The sequence below is a fragment of the Tachysurus fulvidraco genome, chromosome 10 (genome assembly GCF_022655615.1).
Source record: "Tachysurus fulvidraco isolate hzauxx_2018 chromosome 10, HZAU_PFXX_2.0, whole genome shotgun sequence".
Classification (NCBI taxonomy): Eukaryota; Metazoa; Chordata; class Actinopteri; order Siluriformes; family Bagridae; genus Tachysurus; species Tachysurus fulvidraco.
In genome coordinates this window covers 2,804,642-2,819,747 of record NC_062527.1, presented here as the reverse complement: position 1 = coordinate 2,819,747, position 15,106 = coordinate 2,804,642, and the positions used below count along the sequence as shown (strand labels likewise).

The 15,106-nt window shown below is 39.7% G+C and overlaps 2 protein-coding genes across 3 annotated transcripts; both read left to right on the top strand.

The window, feature by feature from the left end:
* The first annotated feature begins 283 nt into the window (after positions 1 to 283).
* Positions 284 to 7,308, top strand: alkbh3 (alkB homolog 3, alpha-ketoglutarate dependent dioxygenase). 2 transcript variants are annotated; one of them, XM_027164025.2, is made up of 10 exons: positions 292 to 421; positions 644 to 741; positions 2,122 to 2,192; positions 2,279 to 2,313; positions 2,397 to 2,444; positions 3,095 to 3,201; positions 3,679 to 3,767; positions 4,344 to 4,553; positions 4,710 to 4,808; positions 6,920 to 7,308. In XM_027164025.2, the coding sequence occupies exons 2-10, from the start codon at positions 684 to 686 to the stop codon at positions 7,013 to 7,015; spliced, it is 813 nt and encodes a 270-aa protein (XP_027019826.2). In that variant the 5' UTR covers positions 292 to 421; positions 644 to 683; the 3' UTR covers positions 7,016 to 7,308. The 2 variants fall into 2 exon arrangements, with proteins under 2 accessions (XP_047675830.1, XP_027019826.2); XM_047819874.1 differs by having other exon boundaries at positions 284 to 741.
* Positions 7,309 to 14,295: 6,987 nt separating this feature from the next.
* Positions 14,296 to 15,106, top strand: c10h11orf96 (chromosome 10 C11orf96 homolog). The gene has a single exon (XM_027163811.2). The coding sequence runs from the start codon at positions 14,663 to 14,665 to the stop codon at positions 15,032 to 15,034; it is 372 nt and encodes a 123-aa protein (XP_027019612.1). The 5' UTR covers positions 14,296 to 14,662; the 3' UTR covers positions 15,035 to 15,106.

Genomic DNA, 15,106 nt, shown 5'->3' with positions numbered 1-15,106 from the left:
AACCTGTAGCACTTTTTCACCACCACAAACACCGCAGGTGTTTTATACCTGACTCACTTCCTATCAAGACACTTAACACACGTGTTGCAGTGTAAATTAGTGTATTGTGGGTGTTGGGTGTCTATTGTAGATATATAAAATAATTATATTTTATTATGTATCGGATAAGCGGTAGAAAGTGAGTGAGTGAGTTTATTATGTACATTTAACTCTCTGATTCTAAAAATTCTGTAGTTTTCTTGTATGTTAAATAGGAACCAATGTTCGGTATGAAGGAAGCCGAGCGTTTATTCGCGACGCACCGAGTCTCCTGAAAGGCGACGCCAGTAACTTTATTTACTAAAGGTTTACAGCTGTGTAAAATTAAATACAGATGTTTTGGATCTGAGACAAAAACCTGATTCTTTTCCTTGTTTGTGAGGTGTGAGTTATAGCACAGGATCATCACCGATAATGAAACGTTACTGTTACTTTATTCAGTAAACAGCTGAATTTTCTGTCAGCTGGAAATCAGTCAGGAGTCAAATTCAGTTTGACTCCTAATTCCGATTGTTAAATCGATTCACAGCGAGGAATCATTTGTGTTCACATTGTGTTGCTGTAGTGTGTTTTCTTTGTGGTTTCTGTGTCATCGGACCAGCAGGTGGCAGACTGACTCTATTTTAATACTAAAGGTGAATTTGATGGCTGATAAACGACAGAGAGTTCAGGGCTCTTGGGCCAAAGCAACATGTTCATCAGGTAAGTAGTGCCTTCTGACCTGAACACAACTTCTACACTCATGGGGCACTTTATAGGAACGATATACAAACACTGTCTCAGTTCTTCATGGCAGAGATTCTACAATATGTTGATATTGTGGTTCATGTTGTCATGTGATTCAAGTTTTCAATTCAATTCAAGTTTATTTGTATAGCGCTTTTTACAATAGACATTGTCTCAAAGCAGCTTTACAGAACATAAACATAGAACAGAAGGTAAACATAATTAATGAAAAAGGAAATGACGAATAATAAAAGTATTGCATCACTGCATCACATGTGATGTCTGCTGTGTCTATTGTATTCAGATCTGGTAACTGGGAAGGTCTTTATATATTGAACTCGTTGTCACGTTCATGAAACCACGTTGAGACACATTTAGCGTTTGGGACGTGGTGCCTTATGTGGCTAATTCCTGCAAGTAGATAAATTGTTGACTATGTGTATCCCTTCATGGCCACAACACTCATACAGCTACAGCATTCAGGTCATAAATGAGTGGTATTTATGGGCTCAAAGTGTGTAGACCAGACTGGTGACACGAGACAGGTTGGCTCCATGGATTCATGCTGTTGGTAACAATCTCTGACCCTGCCATCTTTGTGCCTTCGTAGAAAACATGATTCATCAGACCAGGTCATGTTTTTCCAGTCTTCAGCTGTCAAGGTTCACTGAGCCACGGCACACTGCAGCTTTCTGTTCATGAATGACAGAAGTGGAATCTGATGTGACTTTCTGTTGTAGTCCATTTGCCAGTGTTCAATGTATTGTGCATTCTAAGATGCTTTACTGCTCACCACAACTGCAGTGTGGTTATCTGAGATATTGTGGCCTTTCTGTCCGTGTAAACCAGGCTGAATATTCTCTGTTCGTCTCTCACTAATCAACAAGCTCTCTAAAGGTTTTTACTTTATTGCACCATCCATTTTGAGTAAATTCTAGAGACATTTGTGTCTATTTCCAGGGGATCAGCAATTATAGAAATATCCAAATCAAATGCCATGCTGAAACCAAAAACCATGTCACTGTGATCACATTTTCCCCATTCTGATGGTTGATGCACTTGAAGCTGCTGATCTCTATCTGCACGATTGGATGCAATGCCACTGCTGCCGCATGAATGGCTGAGTTACATGAATAAGTCGGTGGACAGGTGTTCCAAATAAAGTCCTAACGAGTGTAGCTATTAGAGTTAGACCAAGCAGACCATCACAACCGTTCAAAACCCTGTTTTCAGTGTAATACCATTACATGCCAAGTCTTCATCCATTTTGCAATTTGGATCCAGGAACACAGTGTACAGCTTCAAATGACTTGAACTTGTGGAGTCGAATTAAATAGTCATGAAATGTTTTACTAGCACATGTCAAGCAAAAGTCCGGGTCATGGAAGGCTGGACCAGTAACATATGAGTTCAATCAACCAGCTGAGGTAAGTGTCAAATTGGCATATTGACTGAGCTCACACCATAAACCTGTTTCTGTGTTCCTTTGGTAATCTCTGTACATTTACTCCAGCCAATCAGAGCAAAACCTGTGGAGAAGGTGATTGAGTAAGTGCTCTTTACTTTCTTATCGTCATGACAGTACTATATTGGAGAAACACAAATAAAGTGTATTTTTGTCTTTTTGACAGAGATGGTGGGGTGTATGTGATCAGCGAGGGTCCCAACGGAGTATCCAGGTAGCAGCGTTCAAATATGTTTATTCTAAAACATAATACTAGACGTAATACTGTTTTTTTTTACTTTATACACTGCACAATATTTAACTTTCCCTTTTGGATACGGTAACCTAAAAACTTTTATTGAAGTAGCTGAAGAAACAAACTATTCCTTTCATATTATTATGCAGATTTTTGTACTTCTGTGACACTTTGATTGTGTTTCTATAATAAACATAATAATAATAATAATAATGTTATTATAATAATAATAATATTATTATTATTATTGCATTCTGATTAAAATCAAGTGTTCAATACAATATAGACAGATTGTTGTTGACCTTAGAAGGTGCAATAATATGAAAATACTGGAAGCACAAGATCCACACTGAAAAATACTGTTGTGTTTTGTAATGACCATCTCAATCTGGCCCGAAATGAACAGGACAATCCACATATGCAAGCCAAAATACTGTATATGGTGGAGCTTGAGAGGGTGGATTGAGGAGTGGTGCAGCGTCCTTTCTGGTGTCTCCACAGTTGTTAGACATTACAGAACAGGGCCCAGTGTTATGCTTTGCAGGGAGGCTTAGACAAGCACGATATGATCAGTGTTTCTAAATCATCGGGTCTTTTTAAAGCCAACATTGTACTATGTTCGTTCTTAGTCTGCGGCTTTTTCCTGGGTTTTTGCCACTGGAGCAGGCTGACTGGATGTTCTCTAAACTTCTGGCTGAGCTTCCATGGTCACTGAAGACCAATTATGGCATCATGGGTGAGTGATAACAGCTGAAGAGAAAAATTTCAGTAACATGTTTAATAGAATTTCAGCAGCACGGTAAATGAAATCAATAAATCTCTGATTATTGTGATACAAGTATAGTTTGTAATTGACTGTTTTTGTGCACACTGGTGACTCACTTTTTCCAGTCCTTCTTCCTCTCTAATTTGGCAGACCTGCTACTGTCTCCAGCACAGATGTTGATCTTTTCCAGACTTAGCAGTGTATTATACAGACAAATATTCCAAGGGAATAAATATTTCCTTTGGACAAAATCGTGGTTCACTGAGGGTCCTGTTAGTGAAACAATTTAATGTTGTTCTATCAGTGTTGGAATTATTCCCTAATTTGGAACAAGCCAAAGTAGTATTTTAATCTCCCATGGAGTTTGTGGAAATCCCGAAAAAGGAAAATTGAAGTAAAAGTCGGCATTCATTTTCAGCTAACAGTGTAAAATGTGTCCCGGCTCAGGTGAAGCCTATGACGAGCCGAGGCTGACCTGCTGGTTTGGTGAACTTCCTTACACGTATTCTCGCTCCAGGATGCAAGCCAACCCTCAGGTTTTCAACCATTTTCACTCGTCAATTCTTTTAATACTTTAATTCTAAATTCAGTGAAATTGTAAACTACAAAACCGCATTATTACTTTTTTAGGTTTTTTTTTATAGCAGGTCAGAATATTAAGGTGATTCTAAAGATTTGGTATCGGAGCAGATCTAGGCGTACAAATAAAGGCTCACTTTCGGGTTAAATTATGCTCCTTCATTTATGCTCTTTTATCACATTATGCTGTTCGTCGTTGGCAGAGGGGTCACATGTAAACAGGCGTCCGGCTCATGCGGCGACGATTTAAATAAGCGCTAGAATAATCGATTGAATACATAACGTCCTTCACACACGGGTTTTCTTTCCTACGGATAGAGTTGCATAATGATGATTAAAAATATTAAGGTGCACATTACTTAAAAATAAATTACATACACAATATTATAACGGCATGATCGGCTTGTAGGCAAATCATTTAAATAGACGGTCATTTAAATAGCTGAATCAGTGAATTAACTGAATTCCAAATAATAATAAAAACCTCTTTAAGTACACATACCTGGCCAAATTATTTTTCTTTTATCCCACAGTGGCACCCCATCCTCCTGAACCTGCGTCAGACTATAGAGCAGGAGATCTCACATAGCTTTAACTCAGTGCTGTGTAACCTGTACCGTGATGGGAAGGATAGTATTGCTTGGCACAGTGATGACGAGCTGTCATTAGGCCCTCAGCCCATCATAGCCTCTCTCAGTCTCGGGGACACGAGAGTCTTTAGCCTCCGGAAGAAGCTTCCTCCAGTAAGTGACCAGTTTTGTTCTACTGATCTTTTTAGGGTTGTTAAAGATGATGGTCTCGTGGATGGTTTAGGCATCTCGGATGTCGTCAACTCATTGTCTGTGAACTTTTAAACAGGTGTGTGGACATGCGTACAAATCGAATTTGTTTGTTTTTAGGGAGAAAACCGAGACTACACATATGCAGAGAAGGTGAAGATACCACTGAGCCATGGAACACTCTTAATAATGGAGGGATGTACTCAAGATGATTGGCAGGTATAGAGTTACAGTACACTATATGGCCAGACGTTCGTGGACATCTGAACATCACACCAATATGTGCTTGTTAAATGTCCCATGCCAAATTTGGTCCCACCTTTCTACCATGAAGGACTAAATTCTGGATCGTGTCTTTTGTTGATTTGCGATCATTCAATGAATTCAGGCAGTGATGTTGGGGAGGAGGAGGAGCCAGGGGGTTGGGAGGAGTTTTAGTTCATTGAAAAGGTCCTGGCTTAGTGCAGAACACTAAAGTTCTTCCATAGCAGCTTTGTCTTCATGGAATCGGTTTGGGGTCTTTAACTCCACTCAAGGGAAATCTTCATCCTTCACATAATATTCCGAAGCTTTTATCGTAGATTTTTGAGGGATGCCATAATTTTTTAGCATTAAATTGCATTCTGTCCTAAGTAACTATATTGATTATTTAGATTTTAATAAATGTAATGATTATTTTTAATACATTTAGTTAAACTACACTTTGCTATGTGACCTTTGGAATTGACTGACATCTTTGAATAGAGTGTTAATTAAGGAAGAACTGGACAATCTTGTTCATACTTCTGCTGAGTGCAGATTAAAGTGTGTATATACCTAATTCTCCCATTCCCATGCTGAAAAACCTGTGAGACTAGAGCTGGGACAGGCCTGTTCATTATTATTATTATTATTATTATTAGTGTCATGCCAGCTAAATACTAAAAGCCTTGGAAGGATTTTCTCCCCCTGGTGCAGTTTCACTTTGGATTCTGGCACAAGTACCAGCTAGAGCTATTTTTCAGAGAGCACAAATAAGGGAAAAGGTCAAAGACATTTTATAGCAACACCTAAAGACTGTCTCTGAGGCTCTTGGGCTCTTAATTTGAACTTGGAAAGTGTCTGAAAGCACACTTCAGTCAGACACAATTTACATTCTAAAGCCATAATAAGGTGTACTAATCTAACTTGGACGTAGGATGGGATGAAAAATATAATAAATATTTATAAGTATGTAGAGACGTAGCGTTGAGGGAGCTTTGCTGCTGAACCATTTTCCCCAGAGACCAAAGTCTACTGGTCTACAGGTCACTTACTAGACATGCTCTGACTGTGATAATATGAGTGTGTGTGTGTGTGTGTGTGTGTGCCCCAGAGAAAGTGTACAGCATGCAGTTTATTAAGCAAATAAAGGTCTTAGGTCTTCCTAATTGCTTACTAAAACCCTATATAGTCCATGAATACTATTCTCTTCAAGGCGCATTAAAGGTAAGGTCTCCGATCTTTGAAAACCAATGTTGACATTTGAAATCACCAAAACAAACACGCCCCTAACCCAAACGGGTCCCACCCCTGTATCGATAGCTCTGCCCACACATACATACGTAACCCAGGTGACTACTGGAAAGAAATGTGTCTTTATCATAGCTGAAGGGAAGAACAATACGATTGTAGATAAACAAACAAGCAAAAATGACACACAAGCATAATCATGTAAAGGACAAAGGCATATATTAGTTCTGTGTAACAAAGCAAAACCAACGTTACTCACCTATCGAGAAGGAAAAAAGCGCCTCGGCGTCTTAAGTAAAGTCGGCCACATATTCACAGGTGGGAGTTTCCCGAGTCGATAACTCCTGAGCTAAACGCTGTTACTACACAAAACGCGGTTGTAGCTGCCTCTCTACATTACTACGATAGAAAAGAGGTGTTATTTGTGTAGTAACAGCGTTTAGCTCAGGAGTTATTGACTCGGGAAACTCCAACCTGTGAATATGTGGCCAACTTCCTGCTCCTTCAGTTCTCTCCAGCGCTGGAAAGCTGATCCTATATTAACACGTCCTACTTCTTGCCTTATCATAAGCCTTTCTTCTCTTTCTTTCTTTGTTTTTATCCCCCATGTCAATGGTAAAACCGCTTTCTGCTAACGTCACACATGCGTACCGAACACTCTCTCCGCCCATATTGACAAGACACGCCCCTTTCTGCTCATTGGCTACACGTTAGTTTTGATTTTTGTTTATTATTCGGCCCGACTCAGTTGTCTGAAGCATTTCTCAAAAATCGGAGACCCCACCCTTTAATGCTTCATTTTTCTGTGTTGTTCTTTTTATAATCATTTTGTTGGACAGCATCAGGTGGCGAAAGAGTACCATGACCGTGGCCCTAGGATAAACCTGACCTTCCGTACAATCTTCGCCGAACCAGTACACGCTTCCAAGAGATGACGGATAATGATAATGGAGAAGAGAGAAGAAGAGCTTCAAGATGTAGAAAATGTCTGAGGTGGAAGGGATGCAAATAATATATTGCATTAACATACAAAATGATTTTTTTTGTCTCAAAACAAATGGAATTGTAATTTTTCGAAGTTTCATTCTCATTAACAAGCTTTATTTAAGAGCACCTTTTTAGTTTTGAAAGATTTTTGTTAGTTTTACTCATTAAGTCTTCTGTGTTTGCTTTCTGTTGAGGTATTGTGTTGAACTTTTACTTCAATAAAATGTGCTATATAACATCAGTGTTTATAGTGTTGAGTGCTTCATTTTGTTCCTTTAACATTTCCTGTTTCACTGCGATTATCAGATCAACTTCTGTATTCGGTGTCACTTGAATGCGTTGCCACAGTTTTTCAAAGACTTGTTTATACTGGTGTTATATAAGGGTTCCCTGGTTTAATGGTTTTAATGGTGTTCATAAAACCGAAGTTGACCTACAGTTCTTAAGTAGACATGCTTTCATGGACTTTTACATCGTTATATTAAATCTGTTAAACCGCGCGTTTCGTACCTCGTGATTTAGTCTTGATAAATCATGGCTGTATCTAAGTAGGAACTGAAAGCACTTCAGACATCCATTAAAACATGACACTAGTTGATCGTATCTGATGCTGATCTGTGCTTCAGAGTACACATTAATACAGTTTACCGTGTTGATTTGCACATGAGATTCAGTCTCAGATGTGATGGTTTTGAAGCTTATTAACGTTTTTAAGAAACCGATTGTTTGGCTCAACAGCACGGTTCCGTGGTGTCTTTTATTCAAGTGTGCTTTATTGTTGTTTAATTTGTTTTTATCTGTATAGCTTTTGGCAGGTTCTAACTTCTAGTTAAGATTTTAACCGCCAACCTCTTTTCCAATAGTGTTTAGACTTCCATAAATCCTAATCTCCTGCTTTTGCTGACTGTTATCTACATACAGTGATTTGTTGCAGGACCTTAATTAAAGCCGCATGGTGTACCCTAATACTTCACAGACACTGCAACAGGCCGCTTGTGAGAGCCTATAAAACCTGACTTGTGTCCCAGAAACTCCATGTTTGCAGTCTCTGTTCTGGAATGTAAGACTTCATGTTGTTTATTGTAATTGGTCCACTTGGCCTTTTTCTGACGCAACTCGTGGTGTGTGTATGTGTGTGTGTCTGTGTGACTGAGACTGAGAGAACATATTTGCTTGCCTAATGTTTCAGAAGCTACATTTGTTTGTATATAGATGTTTCAATGAAATAAAATGTCCTACTGGAATTCAGAGCTGTTCTTGCCATATCAGAAAAAGGCTCTCAGGCATTTTCAGTGAGAAAATACAGCTGTTTAAATGCGTCATGTCTTAATTTTCTTTAAATATGTGTATCTCTAATTTTCACACTTACTTTACCTACTTTTTGACTTACTGTGTTGTTACTTTTACTATGTCTCATATGTGTAGTGTTGCACCTTGAGCTTGAGAATGCCTTTAAATTTGGCAAAAACATCTTCAGTCGCTGCCATTTCCTAATAAGCGGCACAATCGCTTCCATTCATTATAGCACATTGTTGAGAAAAGGTTTGGAAATCTCTGGTAATTGTGGATTTCTGGATGTAGTGCACCGAAAATGCTTTGGCCAAAATAAAGGAAAAATATGAAATGTTCAGTAATCATTATCATCATCCCCATCTTTACATAAAAGATGTATATAAGCTTGTCAAACTGGTGGTGGATCCATTGGGCCCCCAGTGTGAGAATTCACTCCAGGTGGGACAAACATACTATGGGAACAATCTGCCTTATGAGTTTTGGGAAGATGCATAGAAAACTCCACACAGATAACTAGAGTCCAGGAATCCTACTTAAAAAATATATAACAAATACTACTAATAAAATCCTAACATGGGAGGAATGGTGGCTTAGTGGTTAGCACGTTTGTCTCACACCTCCAGGGTTGGGGGTTCGATTCCCGCCTCCACCTTGTGTGTGTGGAGTTTGCATGTTCTCCCCGTGCCTCGGGGGTTTCCTCCAGGTACTCCGGTTTCCTCCCAAAGACATGCATGGTAGGTTGATTGGCATCTCTGGAAAATTGTCCGTAGTGTGTGTGTGTGTGTGAGTGAATGAGAGTGTGTGTGTGCCCTGCGATGGGTTGGCACTCCGTCCAGAGTGTATCCTGCCTCGATGCCCGATGATGCCCGAGAAGTTCGGTAGAAAATGAATGAAAAAAATCTTAACATATAGATGTTTGAACAACTGTATGTCAAAAGTATTTCAGCTATAAATGCGTTAATGTGTTAGACCTTGTGGCTGAACGGGTAAATGCTCTGAAACCTACTGGAAAGTTAATCAGATGTCCAAAAGGTGTCCACAAAACAAATAGTGTTTATATGCAATTTGGTTCTTTATTGCTCAATAATGTCTAAGGGGTTTTATGGAAGGTCATAATACTAGAATATGTAACAAAAAAAGTTTGTATAGGCTTTGTTTTCTATCCGAACAAACCCAGGCAGATTATTTTACAAATGGAAGGAATTCAGCACCTTTTCACTTCTCTCACCCAGCTGTGACCATCTTTCAAAGATCAGCACATAACACTAGAATCTTCAAACAAGTTCCCTAGAGTGAGAGATAATGAACTGCTAGATTCTGTTACAGTCGATCATGCCGTGTTTGTGTGCCTTCAGTTTAGAAAAAAATCCGAGAGTGAAAAATGATTGTTGGGGTTACTGAAAAAGAAACCACAGCCCAAAAGAAACATTAAAACACTTTGCTGAGCAACTAAAGTTTCCTAAAGATCACACTGATATTTCACAGCAATCTCGTAATAAGTGAGAAATATAATAAGTAAATAAATTTTGAACAAGATGCTTTGGAAAAATAACGTACTACATGTCAATCCCTCCTTCTAAATCCCTCCTCTAAATCTTCAAAACACAGCCGTGACTTTAAACACTGTGACTCTAAACGCTGTGACTCTATTACAACTATTGATTTCTTTTATTAACATGCCAGATTTAAAACAAACCAACAAAGCACTGGTTACACTTCAGGCATTGTTCTGTCCGCAGCCTAATCATTGCCTTGTTGTGTTGCTTAACTAACAAAGCTTACAGACTACATTGTATTCCATTGTGGAAGAGTTGTTTCTGTAAATACAAATAATTCTTCATTCATTCATTTTCTACCGCTTATCCGAACTTCTCGGGTCACGGGGAACCTGTGCCTATCTCAGGCGTCATCGGGCATCGAGGCAGGATACACCCTGGACGGAGTGCCAACCCATCGCAGGGCACACACACACTTTCATTCACTCACACACTCACACACTACGGACAATTTTCCAGAGATGCCAATCAACCTACCATGCATGTCTGTGGACCGGGGGAGGAAACCCCCGAGGCACAGGGAGAACATGCAAACTCCGTACACACAAGGCGAAGGCGGGAATCGAAGCCCCAGCCCTGGAGGTGTGAGGCGAACGTGCTAAGCCAACGTGCCCCCCCCTTAAATACAAATAATAATCCATTAAATCACTTATTAAATACACATTTTTAGTGGCTTAGTGGTTACCGTACTGGCCAGGTTGCATGTTCTCCTTGTGCTTTGGGGGTTTCCATTTTAAAGACTTTTAAGACTTGTGTGATCTAAAAGCTTAAAAGGTTCAGACTGGGATGCTGACTATGAACTAACTTGAAAGTTGTTCAAGCATGAAAGTCAGTCATATGAGCAGATCAGCACTGTTCGGTAATTATTTAGAACTAAAAAAGAACAGTCTGTATTTGAAGAATGAGCTGAAATATTTATAACTGGTTCAACAGACATTATCAGCTAATAAAATATTTCTTTTAGGTTTTTTTTGCCAATAAAGGAGGTTCCATTCTGGTTCAACATTCTTTTTCCATTAATGGCCTGTGGCTATTTAAAATTCTCTTTTCAATCTTCCACTAAAGATCAGATCACATTTTATAAGGATTTTATGCATAAAGTCTGCACTTGTGTTTAGAGCGATTCTTCTGGCAAATCATGAGTGAGGTCTTCGTTTGCAGTTGTCCCAAATAGTAATATGTTAGCCACATTAATGTACATACAGAGTTGTCACATTTCCTCCTAGTTTTTCTGGCTGATTCCAGTTTCAGTTCTTACGACAGACTCGCACTCATTTCTGTTTCCATTCACCCTACAATCATTAACCCATTAGTACCACACCGTCTGGAATGAAATCAGAACACACACCTCCAGCCAAACAGAAAGCTCTTTGTGATTGCTGCCAGATCAGTTGTTACTCTTCTCATTTCATGTGTGTGTGTTCTACTCTGCATGCAGTCTGCTGTTCGACGATCGAGTGTATTATCCAGATAAAATTAATTAATCAGTCTGTATACGGACTTCATCGATTCAATGGAAAATGTTGTTAACAGGAAACCTGAGGCTTACAAAATAGATAAATGTGGCTGCTGCCAGCACCACCGTCAACTTCGCCCTTCCACTCATACACACAAATACACAACACTACCAGGCTTCTCCTGTCTGTGAGGGAAATTTGCCTGCTCACAAAATTCTAAACAGTTCACCTTGTGTTCTCCACAAACTGTAGGGTGGTTGGGACACTTAGCCCACTAATGATGTCCCCATATTTCTGAGAACACTCTCTGTCAGGATCTGATTTACTACTGATTTAAGATTGAAAGAGATTTGTTGTCTTGTTTTGTTTTTTTTTTGTGTTTTTTTTTTTGTGAATGGGAGTTTATTTGAAGTGTGTGTTATTGATTGCAAGACTACTGTATTCAAGCAAATGAGCATGCAACATGATGCTTCTGATCATCTGAGATGCTGTGCATGATAAAATGTATAGTATGTGAATGTGAGACATCATCATAATATCATCATTCTCACCGCTGTGTTCTCCACAGAGGATACACACTCTATAGAGCTTAGCTTTATCCTTCTCTGCGTGTGATTTTGTTTACATGCTCCACCACGGTCATTTATTTGCAGGACAAAGGGTTTTTTTTTGTAAGTATAAGGTACAATATGTTTTTCTTCCATGAAGTTTGTTACTCTTATTTTCCAAGCAATCTGAGTACCGGTACTCATGGTACCGGGTCTCAAATTGGCTTTTTTTTGCCATAGACACCCATTATAAAATTTAGAGGTTTATAACTCGTAAGTTTTCGATCTATCTACACCAAACTCCGCCAGCTTCTTTAGGATGATACTTTGGACAAAGGTTTAAATTGGTGCACTGACTGGAATTTCGGTTTTCCGGCAGCCCCAAATATATGCAAAATCAAACAACTTTCCACAACACTGACATGTGACATATCAAAACACTCAGACACAATAAGGGCGAACTTCCTCACAGGTATTCGGATGACGTCACGTCCCCGCCCCCAAAATAAGAAATTACTACAAAATGGACGCGTGATATATCAAAACACTCAGCACAATGAGGGGAATTGCATCACGGGTATTCAGCTGACGTCACATGCTCGTATCCACTCAAAGTATTGGCACCCTAGCATACCGGCCTTTTGGATTACTTCGTCCCGAAGAACTTTACAAATCTGGTTTAGTATTGTTGTTTATAACTGTATTCACAAAGAGTATAACTCCGATATACTTAAATTATACATGTAAAAATTTCTAGTACTCCAGAGCTCAGCAGGAGTGTTTGGTTGAAGGAATGGTTCGAGACAGTTATATGACTTTGGCACCAGCGCAACATAAACAATCTCAATCCTGCAACCTACTAATAATTTGTTAGTCAGTCCTGATGCACTAAAGCCTATCTTTGTCAAGACTGACAAATATTCATAATAGTAGGAGTCAGATGTTTGCATGAACCTATTTATATATGAATTTTCCTTGTTTTTTTCTATTTTCCACACTTTGGAGAAATAATAACCATTACATTACCTGTGTGAAATAATACCTACTGTAAATAACTGACCAAAACATTTTATTTTTTCAATGTAGCCTTGATGACAGCTTTTACACTCTTGGCATATTCTTTATCAGCTTCATGAAGAGACCAGCTGGGATGTTCTTCCAACCATCTAGTTGATGTTCTCACGCTTTGTATCCTCTGAGCATAGAACTATAAATGAAATCTCCTGTGGGAACATTTGTTCTTAAAACTTATATTCTTCGAAAACTAAAGCACAAACATCAATTTCACTATATAGTTATTTGTTTTAGAAAAAATAAATCACGCACAAGTCTTATTAAAAGTGTTATTGTTTGGTCAGCTGCGGCAAGAGCTGAGAAAGGGAAGGAACGGGAGAGATTTGACACTTGAAATTATAGAAGCAGTTTGTAAACGTGCACTTTGTACATGGAAAAATGTTGTACGTGCATCTTAGCCGGCTACAGCAACAAGCCATAAATCACTTTAACACATGATGAATATCTGCATGTCAAGTGACATGAAGTGACTAAATATATAATTTTTAAGTGAGGGACTGACACAATGCCACCCAAAATGTGTGTGTGTGTGTGTGTGTGTGTGTGTGTGTGTGTGTGTGTGTGTGTGTGTGTGTGTGTGTGTGTGTGTGTGTGTGTGTGTGTGTGTGTGTGTGTGTTTTCTCAGCACTCTTTGCTTTTTATGGCTCACCATAGTACACATGAGTCCAGTGTAAAAATGGCACTGTTATAATTGCCTTACTTCCCTCATCTCCTGTTTAACTTTGTAGTACATCCTGTTATATATAGTAATGACAGATTTCAGATCAGAGATCGGGTCAGCGGGTGATGATGACACTCGTTAAGTGTCTGACATGCTCGAAGAGGATCTTGTGTATGAACGATACCATGCCAACATCCCTGTTAAATTACAATCAGTGCTTAAATATGCCCGGGACATATTTGGCGTATGTATGTCAGTGCTAAACTATCAGTAATTTGCCATCAGTAATCTGGGGGAAAAGAATAGATTGAAATTGACAAAAACACTTGTAGAGAATAATTTGTTTATTTCAAACAATATCTATCATCATACTATCATTTTACTTTAGCATATATGCATAAGCACAGTTCGCATGGCGTTGTTTACCTCGCTTACATATTGCCTGTAGATATGTATATGGCCATGACTGTGAGCACTGTGTCCTCCCCTTCTCCTCCCCTCCAGCTGTCCTGTAGCAAGCACTTATTTATGGGGGCTGATACAGGGGGCCTGGAATGGTAACTGGAAAGATGACTGGTCACAGAGAGAGGGAGGGACTTACCAAGAGTGGGGAGATGTGGAGGGAGTAAGCAGCTACAAAAGCCTCTGCTAGATGTCGAAACAGCTCGAACACGAAGACACTAGCAGCAGAAAACGCAGCGTCTCAGAAAACAAACTGTGCTGCCCAGCAAGGCACAGTCTCCAAGGACTTCTGACAGCTTTTGTGGAGCCAAAAGGGAAGATTTGAGGACTCAAAATTGTCAACAAACGAGGACATAAAACATCTTGAAGTGTGCTGTTATTTGGGAGTCTTGTAATTTGAGAGTACACTTAAACTCTTTTGGAGTGGCAAGAGGCAAAGCAGAGAAAAGTCACTCTGGAATCTTTAAAAAGTGAAAAGAGGAGAGAAGAAGAAACAGCAATTGCATCTCAAAGAGTAAACACACAGCGTTTCCCATCTCCAGCAATGGCTGTACGTCCAGTGGAAACTGTGGGCTTTAATATGCTCCCTGCTCACTTGATGGCTTCTGCTATGGAAGAGTTCCCACAGCAGCTCCCTGTACCCAAGGGCCCAGCTAGGGGCCGCAGTCGTCCCAAGCGACCGCGAGAAGCTCGCTTCAAAACTCAGCCAGTGACCTTCGCAGAGATTGCAGAGGTGGAAGAGGAAGGAGCTTCACCACTGGAGGAAGAGAGAGCACGACGCTCCTTCTTGCAGTCTCTAGAGAGCCTGAGGAGGAGCACACAATCTCTACAACACACAGGAACTACACAACACGGCAGAACCAGCACACCGACACAGGCCAGCCTGGACTCAAGTGACTCAGACTCAGCCCAATGAGTGAGAGAGAGAGAGAGAGAGAGAGAGAGAGAGAGAGAGAGAGAGAGAGAGAGAGAGAGAGAGAGAGAGAGA

Excerpts from the sequence above, each read along its gene's own strand:
- alkbh3 (XM_047819874.1), top strand. The coding sequence starts at position 684 with ATGGCTGATAAACGACAGAGAGTTCAGGGCTCTTGGGCCAAAGCAACA. Across the intron at positions 2,193-2,278 it reads AGTTCAATCAACCAGCTGAG|CCAATCAGAGCAAAACCTGT; the intron begins GTAAGTGTCAAA and ends CATTTACTCCAG. Across the intron at positions 3,768-4,343 it reads GGATGCAAGCCAACCCTCAG|TGGCACCCCATCCTCCTGAA; the intron begins GTTTTCAACCAT and ends TTTATCCCACAG.
- c10h11orf96 (XM_027163811.2), top strand. The coding sequence starts at position 14,663 with ATGGCTGTACGTCCAGTGGAAACTGTGGGCTTTAATATGCTCCCTGCT.